Source organism: Tupaia chinensis, unplaced genomic scaffold (assembly GCF_000334495.1).
Source record: "Tupaia chinensis unplaced genomic scaffold, TupChi_1.0 Scaffold000265_1, whole genome shotgun sequence".
NCBI lineage: Eukaryota > Metazoa > Chordata > Mammalia > Scandentia > Tupaiidae > Tupaia > Tupaia belangeri.
Window position 1 is genome coordinate 169892 of NW_006159745.1, and position 17078 is coordinate 186969.

A 17078-nucleotide genomic window follows, 5' to 3' on the forward strand; every position below is an offset into this window, starting at 1 on the left:
AACAGTGGCTCTAGTCCTGAACCCAGTGGCTTGAAAATCATGCTGGGCTCCTGCGTGGGTGCCCAAGATTTCGGGAGGAGAATGGAGGAGAAGGGATTATAATGTGGTCATGCCCTCTGGGAAGTGATTCCTCACTTTCCCTTTCACTATCTCTGTCTCTCTCTCTAGCAAGTGCACACACTCTAAGGCAAAAACTCTTACAAAAAAAAAAAAAAAGAAAGAAAGAAAGAAAGAAACGTTAATCTACACCCTCCAAAGAATAACACCTCCACAAATCCATTTAAGCTAACATAGTTTGACATCTAAACACAGAGCAAACATGACTAAGCATCATCTGTGCTTCAGTTATGGAAATGCACATTTAGGCCAAATATGTAAGTGTAGTGCAAGGCCACCTTTAGCAGAAGCACTTAGAATTCACTTGTAGAAATGCATATTCTTAGAACTCAGACCTGAAAATTTGGGGTGGGGCTGAGGAATCTGCATTTTAACAAGTTCTCCCAGGGTAATTCTCAAGTATCCTAGAATATAAAAAATTCTATTCTAGCTTATTTTATTAGTTTACTAGGTTACAGAATGTTGAAATGAGAACTTGGGAAGATTTATTTCCTACATTTTTTTAAAAAAGTTTTTAAAGGTTTTTGCTATAGGGTGCATGCACTCACCAAAGAAAGGTAGAGAGACAGTGAGAGGGAAAGTGAGAAATCACCCCCACCAAGAGGGGATGGCCACACCACAGTCCCTTCTCCATTCTCCTCCTGGGATTTGGGGCATGCGAAACACACACATACCTGGCATGATTTCCAAGTCACCAGGTCTGAGACTCAAAACATGACTGGCCATGGGGGAGTCCAGTGCCTTAACTACCACACCACCTGCTGGCCCTCCTAAGCTCTTTAATACAAACATTAGGAACGAATATTAAACTGACAAAAATAAAAGCATATAAATAGTGTAGAATCATATAACAGTATTTTAAACGGTCCCACAATTAAAATCCGGTAAGAGTATTTGTGGAAGGGATGCTTCCTAACACTAATGAAAATCTTCAACCAGATGAAATGATGCACTGTCACAACAAATGACTGACTCCTGGAGACAACCACAGGAGAGGTGGCCCAGGTGTAAAGACACAAGCCTTCAAAAGTGGTTAGCACTCTCAATTTCATTCTTGATGCAACATAGGCTGTGAATATGAGCATCAAAGACTGTTGCATTTGAAATAAAGCCTAAAAGACATTTTTTTTTTCAAAACAACTGCAAAGTAAAGCACTTATAAAAGGAATCTCATTCACATTGAAGAAGAAAAAAATAACAGATCAACTTGTCAGTGACTTCCTCTTTACAAGTGAGTGAATCCTAACCAGAGTGATTTGTAAAAGAGTTAACAATGGACAATCGAAGAAACAAATTTTAGACTTCTGCAGACACACAGTTCAAAACAGGAAGTTACTGAAGTCCCCATTCTCTCCCTCCCCAAAATGTATCTCCCAACACATAAGGGGTTAATCTTTGTTCCATGTTATGTCAGTTTAGGGGACAGGCATGTATTGATATAAAAGTCACAAGATAAAATGAGAGCTGTTTTAACAACAAAAGATGTACTTTAATAAGATAAGTGCATTCTTGAAAACAGGTCAATTTTATTTTTTATTTAAAAAAAAGGCAATCCGTTTTTCAGCAGCAACTAGGATGTGTATTCTAACTGGGATGACATAAATCCTTTGTTACTCATACTTTCATATATTTGCAATAGGCCTTTTCTCCATTGCCTGACATTAAAAATTCTATTTTAAGAAAATTCATAGGCCACGAATTGAAATATGGTCTTCACATATGTCTTGAAGTTGTTGTAGGCTGAAATTCACTGAATATACTTTTTGATCATTTAATGATTTAAAGAGTGAGTGTGTGTGTGTGTGTGTGTGTGTGTGTGTGTGTATGTGTGTTTGTAAAGATTTTACTCCATCAGTTTGACAGCATGTCTTAGTCTGCAACTGTGTTGCTAACAAAAATTCCTGAGACTGAGTGATTAATAAATAACAGAGGTTTATTTGATTTATAATTCTGGGAACTGGAAAATAGAAGGTGTAAGGATGTCATCAGACTAGTTTCTGGTCCTATGTCACAACATGGATGAGAGAAACCGATAGGATGGTGTGCAAATGCCCAAAAAGACCTGGAGTGGCTGCCATCTTTCTATAATGATCCCTTCTTTTTTTTTTTTTTCTTTTTAAAGAATCATTTTATTCTACTTTATTTATTTAAATTTGACCAGACAGGGACAGAGAGAGCAAAAGAAAGAGAGAAAGAAAGTGAGAAAGCAAGCCACCAGGCCCAGGATTCAAGTCACGGCCAGCCATGTGGGAGTCCAGCACCTCTAACCACCATGCCACCTGCCGGCTCCTATAGCAATCCCTTCTCATGAAAACTAGAATTCACTCTATCTGGAAAGAAAGCATTAATCCACTCATGAGGGTAATATCTCCATTACCTAAACACTGTCCACTAGGCCTCATCTATTAAAGGTCTCACCAATTCCCAATGTCATTATACTCTAAATTACAACACCTAAACCTTTGGGAAATAAACTATACCCAAACCATATCACAGTATATATCACCTATAACTTGAAGGTTTTATTGTATACCCTTTTGTTCAAATGAGGATGGAGACAACCACAGGAGAGGTGGCCCAGGTGTAAAGACACAAGCCTTCAAAAGTGGTTAGCACTCTCAATTTCATTCTTGATGCAACATAGGCTGTGAATATGAGCATCAAAGACTGTTGCATTTGAAATAAAGCCTAAAAGACATTTTTTTTTCAAAACAACTGCAAAGTAAAGCACTTATAAAAGGAATCTCATTCACATTGAAGAAGAAAAAAATAACAGATCAACTTGTCAGTGACTTTCTCTTTACAAGTGAGTGAATCCTAACCAGAGTGATTTGTAAAAGAGTTAACAATGGACAATCGAAGAAACAAATTTTAGACTTCTGCAGACACACAGTTCAAAACAGGAAGTTACTGAAGTCCCCATTCTCTCCCTCCCCAAAATGTATCTCCCAACACATAAGGGGTTAATCTTTGTTCCATGTTATGTCAGTTTAGGGGACAGGCATGTATTGATATAAAAGTCACAAGATAAAATGAGAGCTGTTTTAACAACAAAAGATGTACTTTAATAAGATAAGTGCATTCTTGAAAACAGGTCAATTTTATTTTTTATTTAAAAAAAAGGCAATGCGTTTTTCAGCAGCAACTAGGATGTGTATTCTAACTGGGATGACATAAATCCTTTGTTACTCATACTTTCATATATTTGCAATAGGCCTTTTCTCCATTGCCTGACATTAAAAATTCTATTTTAAGAAAATTCATAGGCCACGAATTGAAATATGGTCTTCACATATGTCTTGAAGTTGTTGTAGGCTGAAATTCACTGAATATACTTTTTGATCATTTAATGATTTAAAGAGTGAGTGTGTGTGTGTGTGTGTGTGTGTGTGTGTGTGTATGTGTGTTTGTAAAGATTTTACTCCATCAGTTTGACAGCATGTCTTAGTCTGCAACTGTGTTGCTAACAAAAATTCCTGAGACTGAGTGATTAATAAATAACAGAGGTTTATTTGATTTATAATTCTGGGAACTGGAAAATAGAAGGTGTAAGGATGTCATCAGACTAGTTTCTGGTCCTATGTCACAACATGGATGAGAGAAACCGATAGGATGGTGTGCAAATGCCCAAAAAGACCTGGAGTGGCTGCCATCTTTCTATAATGATCCCTTCTTTTTTTTTTTTTTCTTTTTAAAGAATCATTTTATTCTACTTTATTTATTTAAATTTGACCAGACAGGGACAGAGAGAGCAAAAGAAAGAGAGAAAGAAAGTGAGAAAGCAAGCCACCAGGCCCAGGATTCAAGTCACGGCCAGCCATGTGGGAGTCCAGCACCTCTAACCACCATGCCACCTGCCGGCTCCTATAGCAATCCCTTCTCATGAAAACTAGAATTCACTCTATCTGGAAAGAAAGCATTAATCCACTCATGAGGGTAATATCTCCATTACCTAAACACTGTCCACTAGGCCTCATCTATTAAAGGTCTCACCAATTCCCAATGTCATTATACTCTAAATTACAACACCTAAACCTTTGGGAAATAAACTATACCCAAACCATATCACAGTATATATCACCTATAACTTGAAGGTTTTATTGTATACCCTTTTGTTCAAATGAGGATTTAAAATTAGTACTAGTGAGCCACCCGATGGCCTGGTGGTTCCGTGAGCTGGATCCCATATGACTAACTGTGAACTGGTCCCAGATCAAGAGGCTTGAGAAACATACCAGGTGCATGGCATGTGCTTGTCCTAAATCTTAATAGGATAGACAAATGGAAAAGAAGGAATTGCAGCATGACCATTCTCTGGGGGGTGAGTGCGAGGTTTGCTTCTTCAGTTTCCTCTTTTCTCTTTCTGTCTTTCTCCAGTGAGCACATGTGCCCTTTAGCAAATTGATTCTGAAGGCTACTATGTGTTTGAATTGTCAGATGGATCTCTAAAGATTGTTGAAGATGAGACTTTAAAGTAAAATCAGGAGTCAGATGGTGGACCCACATGAGAAGGTCCCGTATTCATGCCCCATGACATGATCCAGGCTGGCCGAGGCTAGCAGGTGGGTGGCGAGGTGAAGACCTCCTTTGGGATCCTGTTTCTCTGTCTCTCTCTTTCTCTCAAGGAAGGAAGAAATAAATAAATTTAAATAAAAATCAACCTACAGGTCTAATACTTGTGTTCAAAAATCAATTCTATAAGTACATGGCAGTAAGCGGTTCATATGAAAAACACCCAGGAGTTTTAGCTAACCACAATCTCAACAGGAGCCAACAGAATGATGCTGCCATAAATAATTCCAATTCCACTTTGGGCTGCACTAGAAGTGCTGCATCCACATCAAAGGCAAGAAGAATGCCTCTGTAGCATACATTAGGACACCCAGGGCATGAAGTCAGTTGTGGAGGGAACCTCAGTTTCCTCTATTGGAAAGGCAAGAGTAAACCAGAGGCTCAAACACCACTGAAGAGATCGTTTAATGTTTAGCCTGGAACAGAGGAGGTTTAAGGAGCCCAGGCAACCCTGTTCAGGTATTTGAAAGATATCCAGAATGCAGGGCCCTGCTATAGGAATTTTGCTTATCTGTTGACCAACGTTGCCTGGTTCCTTGAAAAAGACTTGGCACATGACAAATGTTCCTAAATGCCTGTTGAATGAACAAATTACAAAATGAACGACCTCAGAGTAAAAGAGAGTACACGTGTTCTGTGTGGAGCTAAAGAGATCAGTGGATAAAAATTTTAGAAACATATGCTTCAGTAAAACTTTTTGAGAAATCACTTTTTAACAGTTAGAGCTCTCTAAAGATGGCACAGACTGTAAGAAAGTGATCTCTTCCTCATTTGTGGAAAGGGAGTGGCAATAGTGTTCTTTCAGAAACTGGATAACCATCTGTCAAGGATGCTACAGCAATGAAAATACTGTTTACATCATTGAACACCACAAGGGTTTCATTTTTATTCTCTGCCATTTCTACACAGAAACTCTTCTGCTGACATAAAATCAGCAAGCTGAAAAGAAGGATTTTTAACTATTTTAGGAGTGATTTGACAAAATGCATTAACGTGGTTCCCAAATACAGGACCTCGTCAAAACTACAGATTTCTATCTTCGCCAATTATCTCCTCTCTTTTCTATGCCATCACTTTTCCCTTCCCCCTTGATTGTTTGTCCTCATAAGACAAACTTAACCTTTAAAAATCCCCTCAGTTGACTCCCACTTCCCTCTTTAACTTCCACCCAATTTCTCTTCTTGCTTTTACTTCTACATTGCTAAGCCCAACGGTGACTTCCTGATCTGAGTTGACCCTTCAGCAGCATGTGGCACAGGTAATTAATCTCAGATTGGAAATGCTCTCTCACTTGCCTTCCAAGACATCACACCCTACTCATTTCTCTTTCTTCAGTGGTCACTCTTTTTCAGACTCTCTCCTTCCTCTCAATTCCTAACAATTGAGTGTTTAAAGGCTCAATATTTAGATTGTTTCTTTTCTATGTCTGGGTTCTCCTCTTCACACTCAGCTCCTCAACGATTCACTGTGTCACAGCTTTTCTTTCTTTTTTTTTAAATAATTATTTTATTTAACTTTATTTATTATTATTATCATTGTTATTTTCCAGTTTGATCAGAGAGAGACAGAGAGAGAGTGAGGAAGTGAGAAAGCAAGCCACCAGGTCCGAGACTTGAACCATGGTTGGCCATGTGGGAGTCCAGCGCCCTTAACCACCATGCCACTTCTAATTGCGCATTTAGTGTACCCGTAGGCAGTCTGATCTTGGCCCCTGAACTCTTCTTGATTCATATCCAAATGTCTCCTTGATAATCCCTGATCTTCATCACAGCAGATTCAAATAAAGCCCTTGATGGTCCCAGGGCTCAGAGAGAATAAATACCATGAGAATACCATGGAGTCATCCATGACCCCTCCTGTTTTCATACATGCATCCAATTCATCAATATCCTGTTAACCCTATCTTCAAACACATTCAGAGAATAAAGTTAGACACACATACAAAAATTCACTAAAAACAGATCAATGACCTAACAATTAGAGTAGGTGAAAAACAGAAAGTTCTTGGAACAAAACAAGGGATAAATCTTTACGATCTTGATTTTGCAATAGAGTCTTAGAAATGACACCAAAAGCATGAGCAAAAAGAAAAAACAGGTAAGTTGGATTTCATCAAAATTAATATTTGTGCATCAGAGGAGTATCAAGAAAGTGAAAATATAACTACTATGATCGGAATATTTGTGTCCCCCCAAAATTCGTATGTTGAAGTTCTAATCCCATTGTGATGATATTAAGGCATGAAGCATTTGGGAGATGAGTGGGTCATAAAGGCTCTGCCCTTACGAATAGGTTGCTGCCCCTTTAAAAGAGGAACCAGAGAGACTTCTTGCCCCTTCCACTATGCACAGTTACAGAAATGTGGCCACCTATGAAAAAGTGGACCCCCACCAGGCACTGAATTTGCCAGTGCTTTTGACTGTGGTCTTCCCAGTCACTATAGTGGTGAGAAATAAACTTTTATTGTTTATAAGTCACTAAGTCCACAGTATTTTGTTACAACAGCCTGAAAGGATAACAGCAACCACCAATAGAATGGAAGAAAACTTTTATAAATCTTATATGTGATGAGAATCTGTTATCTACCTAGAATAAATACTGAAAGACTCAAAAACAAAAAGGCAAATGATTCAGTTTTTAAAAATGGGCACAGGACTTGAATAGACATTTCTCCAAAGAAGCTATACAAATTATACACAGGAAAAGACATCAAGCATCAACAGTCATTCGAAAAATGTAAATCAAAACCATAATGAAGCACCACTTCACTAGTCACTAGGATGGCTACAATCACAATAACTGTAAAATAACAAATATGAAAAAACTGACACCTCTACACCTTGCTAGTAAGAATGAATATTCACTCCAGTGCTGTGGAAAATAATGTGCTAGTTCCTCAAAATTTAATATAGAATTATTGTATAACTCCCCCTAATTCCACTCCTAGGTATACTCAAAAGAATAAAAAATAAATACTCAACATATGAATATATATTTGTCTGTGTGTGTATATATATATTTTTTTCATACCAGCAGTACTCTGAAAAGTCAAAAGGTGAAAGCATCTCAAATATCCATTAACAGGTGAACAGACAAATAATTTGTGATACATATATTTCATATATAATTTAACCATAAAAAGGAATGAGGTGCTGATACAAACTAGAAATGGATGAACCGCTGAAACATTATGCTAAGTGAAAAAAGCCAGACACAAAAGGTTTGTGGAGATGGACTGAAGGGGGATCAGAGGAAAAATGCTTAGTGGGTACAGGGTTTTACTTTGAAGTGATGGAAATGTTTTGAAACCAGACTGGGTGTTGGTTGCACAACACTATGAATATATAAGTACCACTACACTGTTCAGTTTAAAATGGTTCATTTTATGGTGTGTGAGTTTCATTTTATTAAATTATTATTTTTTTTAACTCAGACTCCAACCCCTTCTCCTACTTCCATTGCTACAGCCTTTGAGCAAGCCACCACCTTCTCTCATCTGGATTATTTCAAGCCTCCTAAATGGTCTCTCCTTCCTCTATTTTCCCTATACTTTTGAGGCTTTTTTCCCAACACAAAAGCCAGAATGATACTATTTTGAAAGTCAAATCATGTCTTTCCTCTGCTGAAAAGTCCTCCAGCAGCTGTTTATCTCCTCATAATAAAAGCCAGTCCTTAACAATGGTCTGCAAAGGCAACACAAAGTGGCCCAGTACTGCTCTACCTCCTTTTTCTACTTCAGGCAGCTGGGTTCCTTGCTGCTCCTTCACCACTGAAAACGTACTCCTGCCTCAGGGCCTTTGCACTTGCTGTTTACTTGGTTTTTAATCCACACCGTCCCTCTCCCAGTCAAACAGGGTATCTACAATGCTTGGATCATTACTAATATCAGTTCTTACTCCACTGTCTGTGCAATGACAATTATCTAAGCAATGACACCTTCCTGACCAGCTTCTTACATTACAGAAGCACACATTCTTCCTATTTCCCTTCTGTGCTTCATTTTTTTCACTTACTGTTTATCATCACCTAACATACAATATATTTTATGTATTTATTTTATACTCCCCACTAAATACTTATAAGATATCCTAAAATAACAGAGAGTTTTGCTTCTATGATCTTAAAAGCCCAGATTTTAGACCACTTTAGTACTTGCCTGCTAAAGTTTTTACATGTGGGAAACACAGAAACATGACTTGCTTTCTTTAACACATATCTCTTGGATACAAATTTGTGAAGAAGACTCAGCTACTCCAAGTTACTGAGGGCTATGACTAACTGCAAACAGAAAAAAAAAAAGTGATCACCAAAACTGGTTTTATTTTAGTTTTCAGTTTTGCATTAAGAAAGCATGAATGACCTGGACTAACAAGTGGCATGTAAGTTAAGGTGGCTTGATCCCACACAGCCAACTTAGCAGTTAGAGTCTCAGCTTAGAGACCCAGCTTGATGGCTTAAAAACCACAGGTGTGTATGCGTGTATGCCCAAAATACCAAGAGGAGAATAGAGGAGAGAGGACCAGCATGAACCCCACCCCAACTCCGACCCACGGAAGTGGGGACATCTCGCTTCCTTTCTTCCTTCTGTCTCTTTCTGGAGAGCACATGTACCCTGTAGCAAAATGAAAAAAGACCTAAAACACATCAAGAGGAATAAAACAAACTAAAGAAAACCACAGTGACTACAAGAGTTCCTGTTTATCTGTGGGGTTGACATTCTAAGACCCTCAGTGGATGCCTGAAACTATGAGTAGTAACAAATTCTATACTCAAAGCCTGTATACTGTTTTCTGTTTGTTTTTGATCTGATAATCAAGATAGCTACTGAGTAGAAGGGTGGGTAACATAAACAGCATGGATATGCTGGACAAGGGCATAATTCACATCGCTGGTGGCACAGAGCAGGAGGGTGCAAGATTACATCATACCACTCAGAATACAGTACAATTTATTATAAAACTTAGATGATTGGGACAAGCGGATGGTGTACTGGATATGTCACTGGACTCCATGTACTCAGTCATAGTTCAAGTCCCGGACCCAGTGGCTTACAACTTATGCCAGGCACACTTGTGTGCATGCCCAAAATCCTGAGAGGAGAATGAAGGAGAAGGGACAGCAGCGTGACCATCCCCTCTGGGGTGTGATTTCTCTCCTTCTGTCTTTCTGTCTCTGTCTCTACCACGAGTGCACGTGCCCTACAGTAAAAATCTCTCAAAACAAACAAACAAACTTATCGTTTATTTCTGGAATTTTCTACTTAATGTTTTCAAACCACAGTTGGCCACAAGTAACTAAAATTTTGGATAACAAACTGAAGTTAAGGGAGAATGTTATACAGTGAAAATAAAGATAAAAGTACGAGTTCTTTAAATGATCTTATTATATAGTGTATTGTTCTTTAAAAAGAGACAAATGGGTCCAGTGTGTGGCATGGGGGTTAGAGTGCTGGATTTTACATGCAGACTGCGGTTTGAGTCTCAGACCTGACAGCTTTAAAAATATGCCAGGCAACTGTGTGTGCAGGCCCAAAATTCTGAGAGGAGAAGGGAGGAGAAGAGACAGTGGGACTGCCATGCTCCCCGGGGTTGATTTCTCACCTTTCTCTCTCTGTCCTGTGAGCACATGTGCCATATGGCAAAAATCTGAAGCAAAACAAAACCAAACAAAAACAAAAATAGTACCAGACTTTTTATAATATCCCCCCTCTAAGACAATGCACATGGCTGCATTTCATTTGTTCCTCCTTAAAGTCCATCGATAATATTGGCAAGAACAGCCTCTGTACTTAGTGCCCATTTTCTATAATCAATTGGAAATCAGTACTGTGCAAGTGCCCAGCTGGCTTCATCAACATGTTTCTAAACTTACCCTTAAAATGCTTTAAAACATTTACACATTCACTAACCACAACAAAAATGATTTATCAAATTATTAAAATAAACCCAAGGCAGTTGCTACCTAGCAACCTGCCTGCCTAAAAGTCTTGCGGGTGTACTTCTCTTCTAAGGCCTTTCTTTCCTATTAAATTCTCTTTTCTACCTAAGATAAATACATAAATAAATGAACAAATAAAGAAACAAACCCAAAAGTCATGATTTCATAACAGTTAATATAAGCCTCTAACCTGATTCAGTAATACATTATCATACAAAAGCACACATATTACTTAAAAAAAATAAAATAGTGTAGCTACACAGTAGTAAAGTCCTACTAAAGTAATAAAAATATTTTAATACTGTTATCTAAAGATCCCACACTGCAGCTTCATCTGAGCATGTTAATGTACACAAGCCCCAATCAGTAAGCAAACTAATCTAAATCAAATTCCATCTAGTTGAAAATAATCATCATGTGCTGGCCAGAGTGAGTGAGTATGAATGGATTACTGAAAATACTCTTGGTAATCGCAGGTTGCTATTTACGTTGACAAATATGGAGGAGGTTACTTAGCAAAATTTCTCAGCACGCTGACCACCAATACAAGACGCACAGGAATATCACTTTTGACAGTCATGCTAAAAACAGCCCAGGATTCTCTCTACTATGTCACAGTGTGGCTGTTATTTCTTAGTGTCAGATACATGGCTGGTGACAGAATGAAAATTTATGATTGCAGTTGTTTTATTTTCAAGTAATGTGTTACCACAAGAGAGATTTTTTTTAGTTCACTGGAGTGTAACTTAAATATTAAGGAATAAATATTATCTTTTAAGGCCTAAATTTTTCTATTTGTAAATAATTTTGTGCAAAATACTAGCAGGAACAATAACAGAAAGATTTTATTTTATTTTATAAGAGTATTGTTTACCATACAGTCCCAAATTTCCAAATATATTCAGTAACACATAAATTATGGTGCTTCATGAGGTATTAAAAATAAATCTAAGATAAGGGACTGGCAGGTGGCATAGCGGTTAAGGCGCTGGACTTCCACATGGCCAACCACGGTTCAAGTCCTGGATCTGGATCTGGGCAGCTTGTCTTTTCACTCCCCCTCCTTCCCCTCTCTGGTCAAATTAAAGTAAGTAAATAAATAAATAAAGTTAAATAAAATAATTCTTAGTCATCAACATTACTGGAATTAAAAAAGAAATCAGGAAGCCTGGGTTCTAATTCCAGGTCTGTTAACAATGTAAAGAGCTATACAATCTTTGAAAAAGCCTACAATCTCTATAAGCTTTAATTTCCTTACCTGAAAAATGAGGGGGTTGGCAATAAATGCTTTTAAAACAGAATGGAAAAATACAAGGTAAAAATGACTACTTAAGCATACTAAAATATATCCTGACTTATAAAGACAAACATATATAAGGAACAGGATAAAAAAAGAAGGGATATTTCTCACTAGAGGGGAAAGAGCAAAATGAGAAAAATATTATGGAATTAAATGACAATGAGGATGTTGAAAAGACCTGAGATGCTTGTAACGCAGCAATAAGTCCTACAAAATGGGAAAACAAAAACAATACCAAAAGCAAGAAACACACAAAAAAATGTCAAATTCTAGGTTCCTTTGAACACACATCCCCAATGAAAATATCCCTGAAGAAATATCAAAGTTCTCCAAAAAAGAATTTCCATAGCAGCACTACATGTAAGAAAGAAAAATTGGAAACAACCTGTACGTTCAAAAATAGAGGCACAGTTATGTAAAACCTGGTTTGGTAACAAAATGGAACAAAGGCCTATATAGCCACTTTTTAAAATACTGAACTATCTTCAAAGCATGGAAGTATTCTCAAACATAGTGTTGTATGCAACGGTGGATCACAAAATGCATTCGCCCTTCTTATGGTTTCAAAGAAACACTGAAGAGAATCAGAAGAGAAACCAGAGGTATATTAACTAGTTCTTTTTATATCTTATTTCCCTAAAATTCAATAAAATAGCAAAAAAAAAGAAAAAAAGAAAGAAAGAGTGAGGAGAACAGAATGCTCTCTCAACTGCAGTCCAGTTTTTTGTTGTTGTTGTTGCTGGGTTTTTTTGGAGAGATTTTCGCTATAGGGCGCGTGTGCTCACCAGACAGAGACAGACATAGAGATAGAAAGCGAGAAATCACCCCCCGGGGGGATGGTCACGCTGCAATCCCTTCTGCTCCATTCTCCTCTCGGGATCTTGGGCACGCACGCACACGCGCCCGGTGTGAGTTTTAAGTCACCGGGTCCAGGACGCGAACCACGGTCGACTACGTGGGAGTCCAGCGACATAGCCATTACGCTAACTGCTGGTTCCCTCAACTGCAGTCTAGTTTTTAATGTATCATGCTTCTTCCATATTAAACATGACCAATGCCACCTTGTATTTTCCTCTTATGGTCAATGTTTTACAAGCACTTTCATAAAGACTTCATTACTTAACTGAAAAAAAAAATAGTATTCATGAACTCTCTATACTAAAATATTAAACTTCTACACAAGATCTAATGTGCCAGATCCTATGAAATGATACTATGTATGTTGGTGAACTAGTATACTTTGGTTGTCCTTTGCTCCCCAAATGTTATCAACAGGAAATTAACAGAAGAATCAAGAGTTAGGAATTATGACTCCAATAGGCTCCTGTACTTCAAAGGCAAACTTAATATGGTAGAATATGTCATGAGGCAAATGCCTTGAAAAACTGAAAACTTGCCCTGAAAACTTATGTATAATAATCTCTTTCCTTAAACACTGTATGCCACAAGAGCCATGGCAAAAGTGATCACTGTGATTGGCCTAGTTAAATTGGTTTGTTGGAGGAGTCATGACGCATTTTTACATAGAAATTCATGGAAAAATCCATCATGACTTTGTTGACAACCCAATAGACTCCTTTTCTGCTGTATATACAAGAGGACATCAAAAGTACGAGTTAAAGTACGAGTTTATTTTGGTACAAGATGTTGAAATCCATACAGAGATTTTTCATAGCATGCATTTCCCATAAACTGTTTGAAGATCTCTCACATATAAGGTGAAGGAACTTACTGCACGGCGAGCACACAAAATTCATGGGTATAATTATGGCATGACATTTGATTTTAGTGATTACGATAAGGATTTATTATCCCACCAAAAAATTCCAAAATCGTAAAAAGATAAAAACCTAGAATTAATCCAAGTGATAATTCTCCAAAAAAACCCATTAACCAGTAATAAAACTCATATTAGGGCCAGCAGGTGGCATGATGGTTGTGGATAAGGTGCTGGATTCTCACATGGCCAACTGCAGTTTGAGTCCTGGACCTGGTGGTTTGCTTTCTCTCTCTCACTCGCTCTCTCTTTCTCTCTAGTGAGTGCACAAGCCCTGTAGCGAAAACTACATCATAATAATAATAATGATAAATAAGTAAATAATTATTTTTTTAAAAATCATATGAATTGTTTGTTTCTCCACATAAGCCTGAGTAAGTTTTCTTCCTTCTAAAATGTCTTGTTCTACTAATCAATATTTTAAACAGTATGTGATAAGCTCTAAGATGCTGGTGTCCATTAACATATTCTGAGAACAATAGAAGCAAAAAAGTAATTGTATATCGTACGAATAAAAGGTTTTTAAAAAAGGCTAAAACTAAAAATGAGAACAAAGGGGTATACCAAAATTGTAGACATTCTACCTGGGGCCATCATACCCACTTCTCTCAGTGATAGAGTACAATGTCAAAAATGCTTTCAACCCTTCTCATTTAAAACTTTAACACAACATGTTTCTAGTTTATACTTCAACAACACTGGCAAGAAGCTATGCCCAATTTCTACTGTCACTAGCATTATCTAATAATAAGACAACAGACTACCATTTCCAGAACCACTCAACATGCCAAAGTAATTAATTTTGAGTCAATGGCTTCAGGTGGCCAGTGTTACTTGTAATCAAAGTTTGAGTCCTGGACCTGGTGGTTTGCTTTCTCTCTCTCACTCGCTCTCTCTTTCTCTCTAGTGAGTGCACAAGCCCTGTAGCGAAAACTACATCATAATAATAATAATGATAAATAAGTAAATAATTATTTTTTTAAAAATCATATGAATTGTTTGTTTCTCCACATAAGCCTGAGTAAGTTTTCTTCCTTCTAAAATGTCTTGTTCTACTAATCAATATTTTAAACAGTATGTGATAAGCTCTAAGATGCTGGTGTCCATTAACATATTCTGAGAACAATAGAAGCAAAAAAGTAATTGTATATCGTACGAATAAAAGGTTTTTAAAAAAGGCTAAAACTGAAAATGAGAACAAAGGGGTATACCAAAATTGTAGACATTCTACCTGGGGCCATCATACCCACTTCTCTCAGTGATAGAGTACAATGTCAAAAATGCTTTCAACCCTTCTCATTTAAAACTTTAACACAACATGTTTCTAGTTTATACTTCAACAACACTGGCAAGAAGCTATGCCCAATTTCTACTGTCACTAGCATTATCTAATAATAAGACAACAGACTACCATTTCCAGAACCACTCAACATGCCAAAGTAATTAATTTTGAGTCAATGGCTTCAGGTGGCCAGTGTTACTTGTAATCAACAAATTCTAACCTTTTAAGAAAATGAGTTACTCATTTCAAAATAAATCCCATAAATTAATTGAAAAAAAATGCAACAGAATCCACCGATACTTTATCTGAATTATTCTACAGAACTGTATTGATGTATTTTGCATATTCGTATCATATATATAGGTCGTATAGGTCCTAGGATGCCATATACTAATTTAAAGAAAATGACAAGCATGCTGGAAGAACTCCAAGATTCAAGATACACATTAACTTGAGCAAAATCTACACACTGTGATTTGAATTAAACCTCTATCATGTCAACCATTACCTACTAGATGAAACAGCAATTAAGCGTTGAGATAGACTCAAACATTCTCATTAAAATACCATGTAATGAGGTAGGAACAGGAGGATGTCTTTAAAAAAATTTTAAAAACAACTTCAAGAAGATAAAACAATTTCAGAGCAATCCCAAAGGTGTGAGCAAATCATAATTTAAATTGAAATTAAAATAAAACGTAACCTTCACCAAAAAACTGAGGTAGCTAAGAGGTCATTTACATTTCAAAGTTCTCTGTCTATGGTATTAAGTATTGTACCACTAAGGTTTGTGGGTACTGTGGAGACACTTCAATTAAGGCTGTGAGGTAGAGTCCTGTGTAAATTAATTAGTTGAGGTTGCATAGATTTTCTAAAAGCAGCTCTCTAACACAGCCTCAGAGATATGCAAGATTTGTAGAGAATTAAAATTTAAAAACAACATACTAATCACTTCTTCTTGCTTTCACATTTCAGTGACATTTTGTGTAATACAAGTCCATGAAAATACTAGGAACAAAGTTTTATTTGCTTTCAATTACAGTTAAGGATGGACCTTTCAATTTTGTTTTTAATAGTCAGGTTTTATTTCATATTGTGACTAGACTCACTGGCAAAAGTTTTCGTATGATAACTATAATGAATTTGTGATCATGGAAATGAGTCTATATTTAAAATTCACATATGGTACAACTAAATTAGCTATCTAGTAATGTCTATAAACAACGCCACAACAAAAATATAGATTTCATGCTCCTGAATTGAGACTTCACTTGCTTTACCTGCTCATTTTTAAATTTAGTTGAATAGTGAGGTTTGACATATTTTGTCAAAGAAAACACTGTAGTAACTGTCTTTCCTAAATTCAAAACACTAAGAAAATTTTTCCTGTAATTAATTTCTAAAAACCATTAGATCTAGATGTCTGGTAAATATTATTCTTCAAAAGACATGACATGTTTTCAGAAAAATAGTAAAAATCGGTCGTATAAAAGTTCCTAATAAATTTTAAAAGGAAGAAAATCTGAAGTTTGCAGGTGACCAGGAGCCTTCCAATTACGTATATAAGAGAGTCATGAGCTCTTCTATAATCCTAAAATAAAGTCCCTACAGTCTCATTATAGTAATTGTGAGATGGTTTAGACCTTGTAATGGCTAACTTGTTTCAAGAGCATGGACACTATATGTACAAATACATTTGTTGAGATAGTACCATTGAGAAGTGGCTGTCCTTCGTGCACATCCTTCGATAAGACTGCACTGTAAACATCTTCAGGAAATCCAGTCTTGCATAATGCGATTCCACCAGAAGCCTCTACAGATGCCTGTAACATAAGAAGAAAAAAAAAAAATGTGTGCAATGATTGCTACCTCCTTCAACTGAGAAACATTCCACTTGGCATAAAGCATCATTTTTTCAACTATTTTGTACAAACACCCCCTTTGTTTCTGAATAGTTACAATTAGAATGTAGAGGGCAAAGGGTTAATCTTTCTGATAACTGGAGTAGAAGAAACAAATCCCACTTGTCTAGTCCAGTAAAATCTAAATAATACACATTCTAGGTTCTTCTAAGGGCTGAACATTTCCATTAA

At 36.9% G+C, this 17078-nt stretch overlaps 1 protein-coding gene across 1 annotated transcript in view; it reads right to left on the reverse strand.

The window, feature by feature from the left end:
- The window catches only part of LOC102486015 (cadherin-2), a gene marked incomplete at its 3' end in the record, with an annotated part of 185985 nt that extends 169168 nt beyond the window's left edge, over window positions 1-16817 (reverse strand). Inside the window, 1 exon segment of the mRNA XM_006149493.2 lies at window positions 16697-16817. Within this exon segment, the coding sequence (XP_006149555.2) occupies window positions 16697-16817 (121 nt within the window).
- Window positions 16818-17078: the final 261 nt, after the last annotated feature.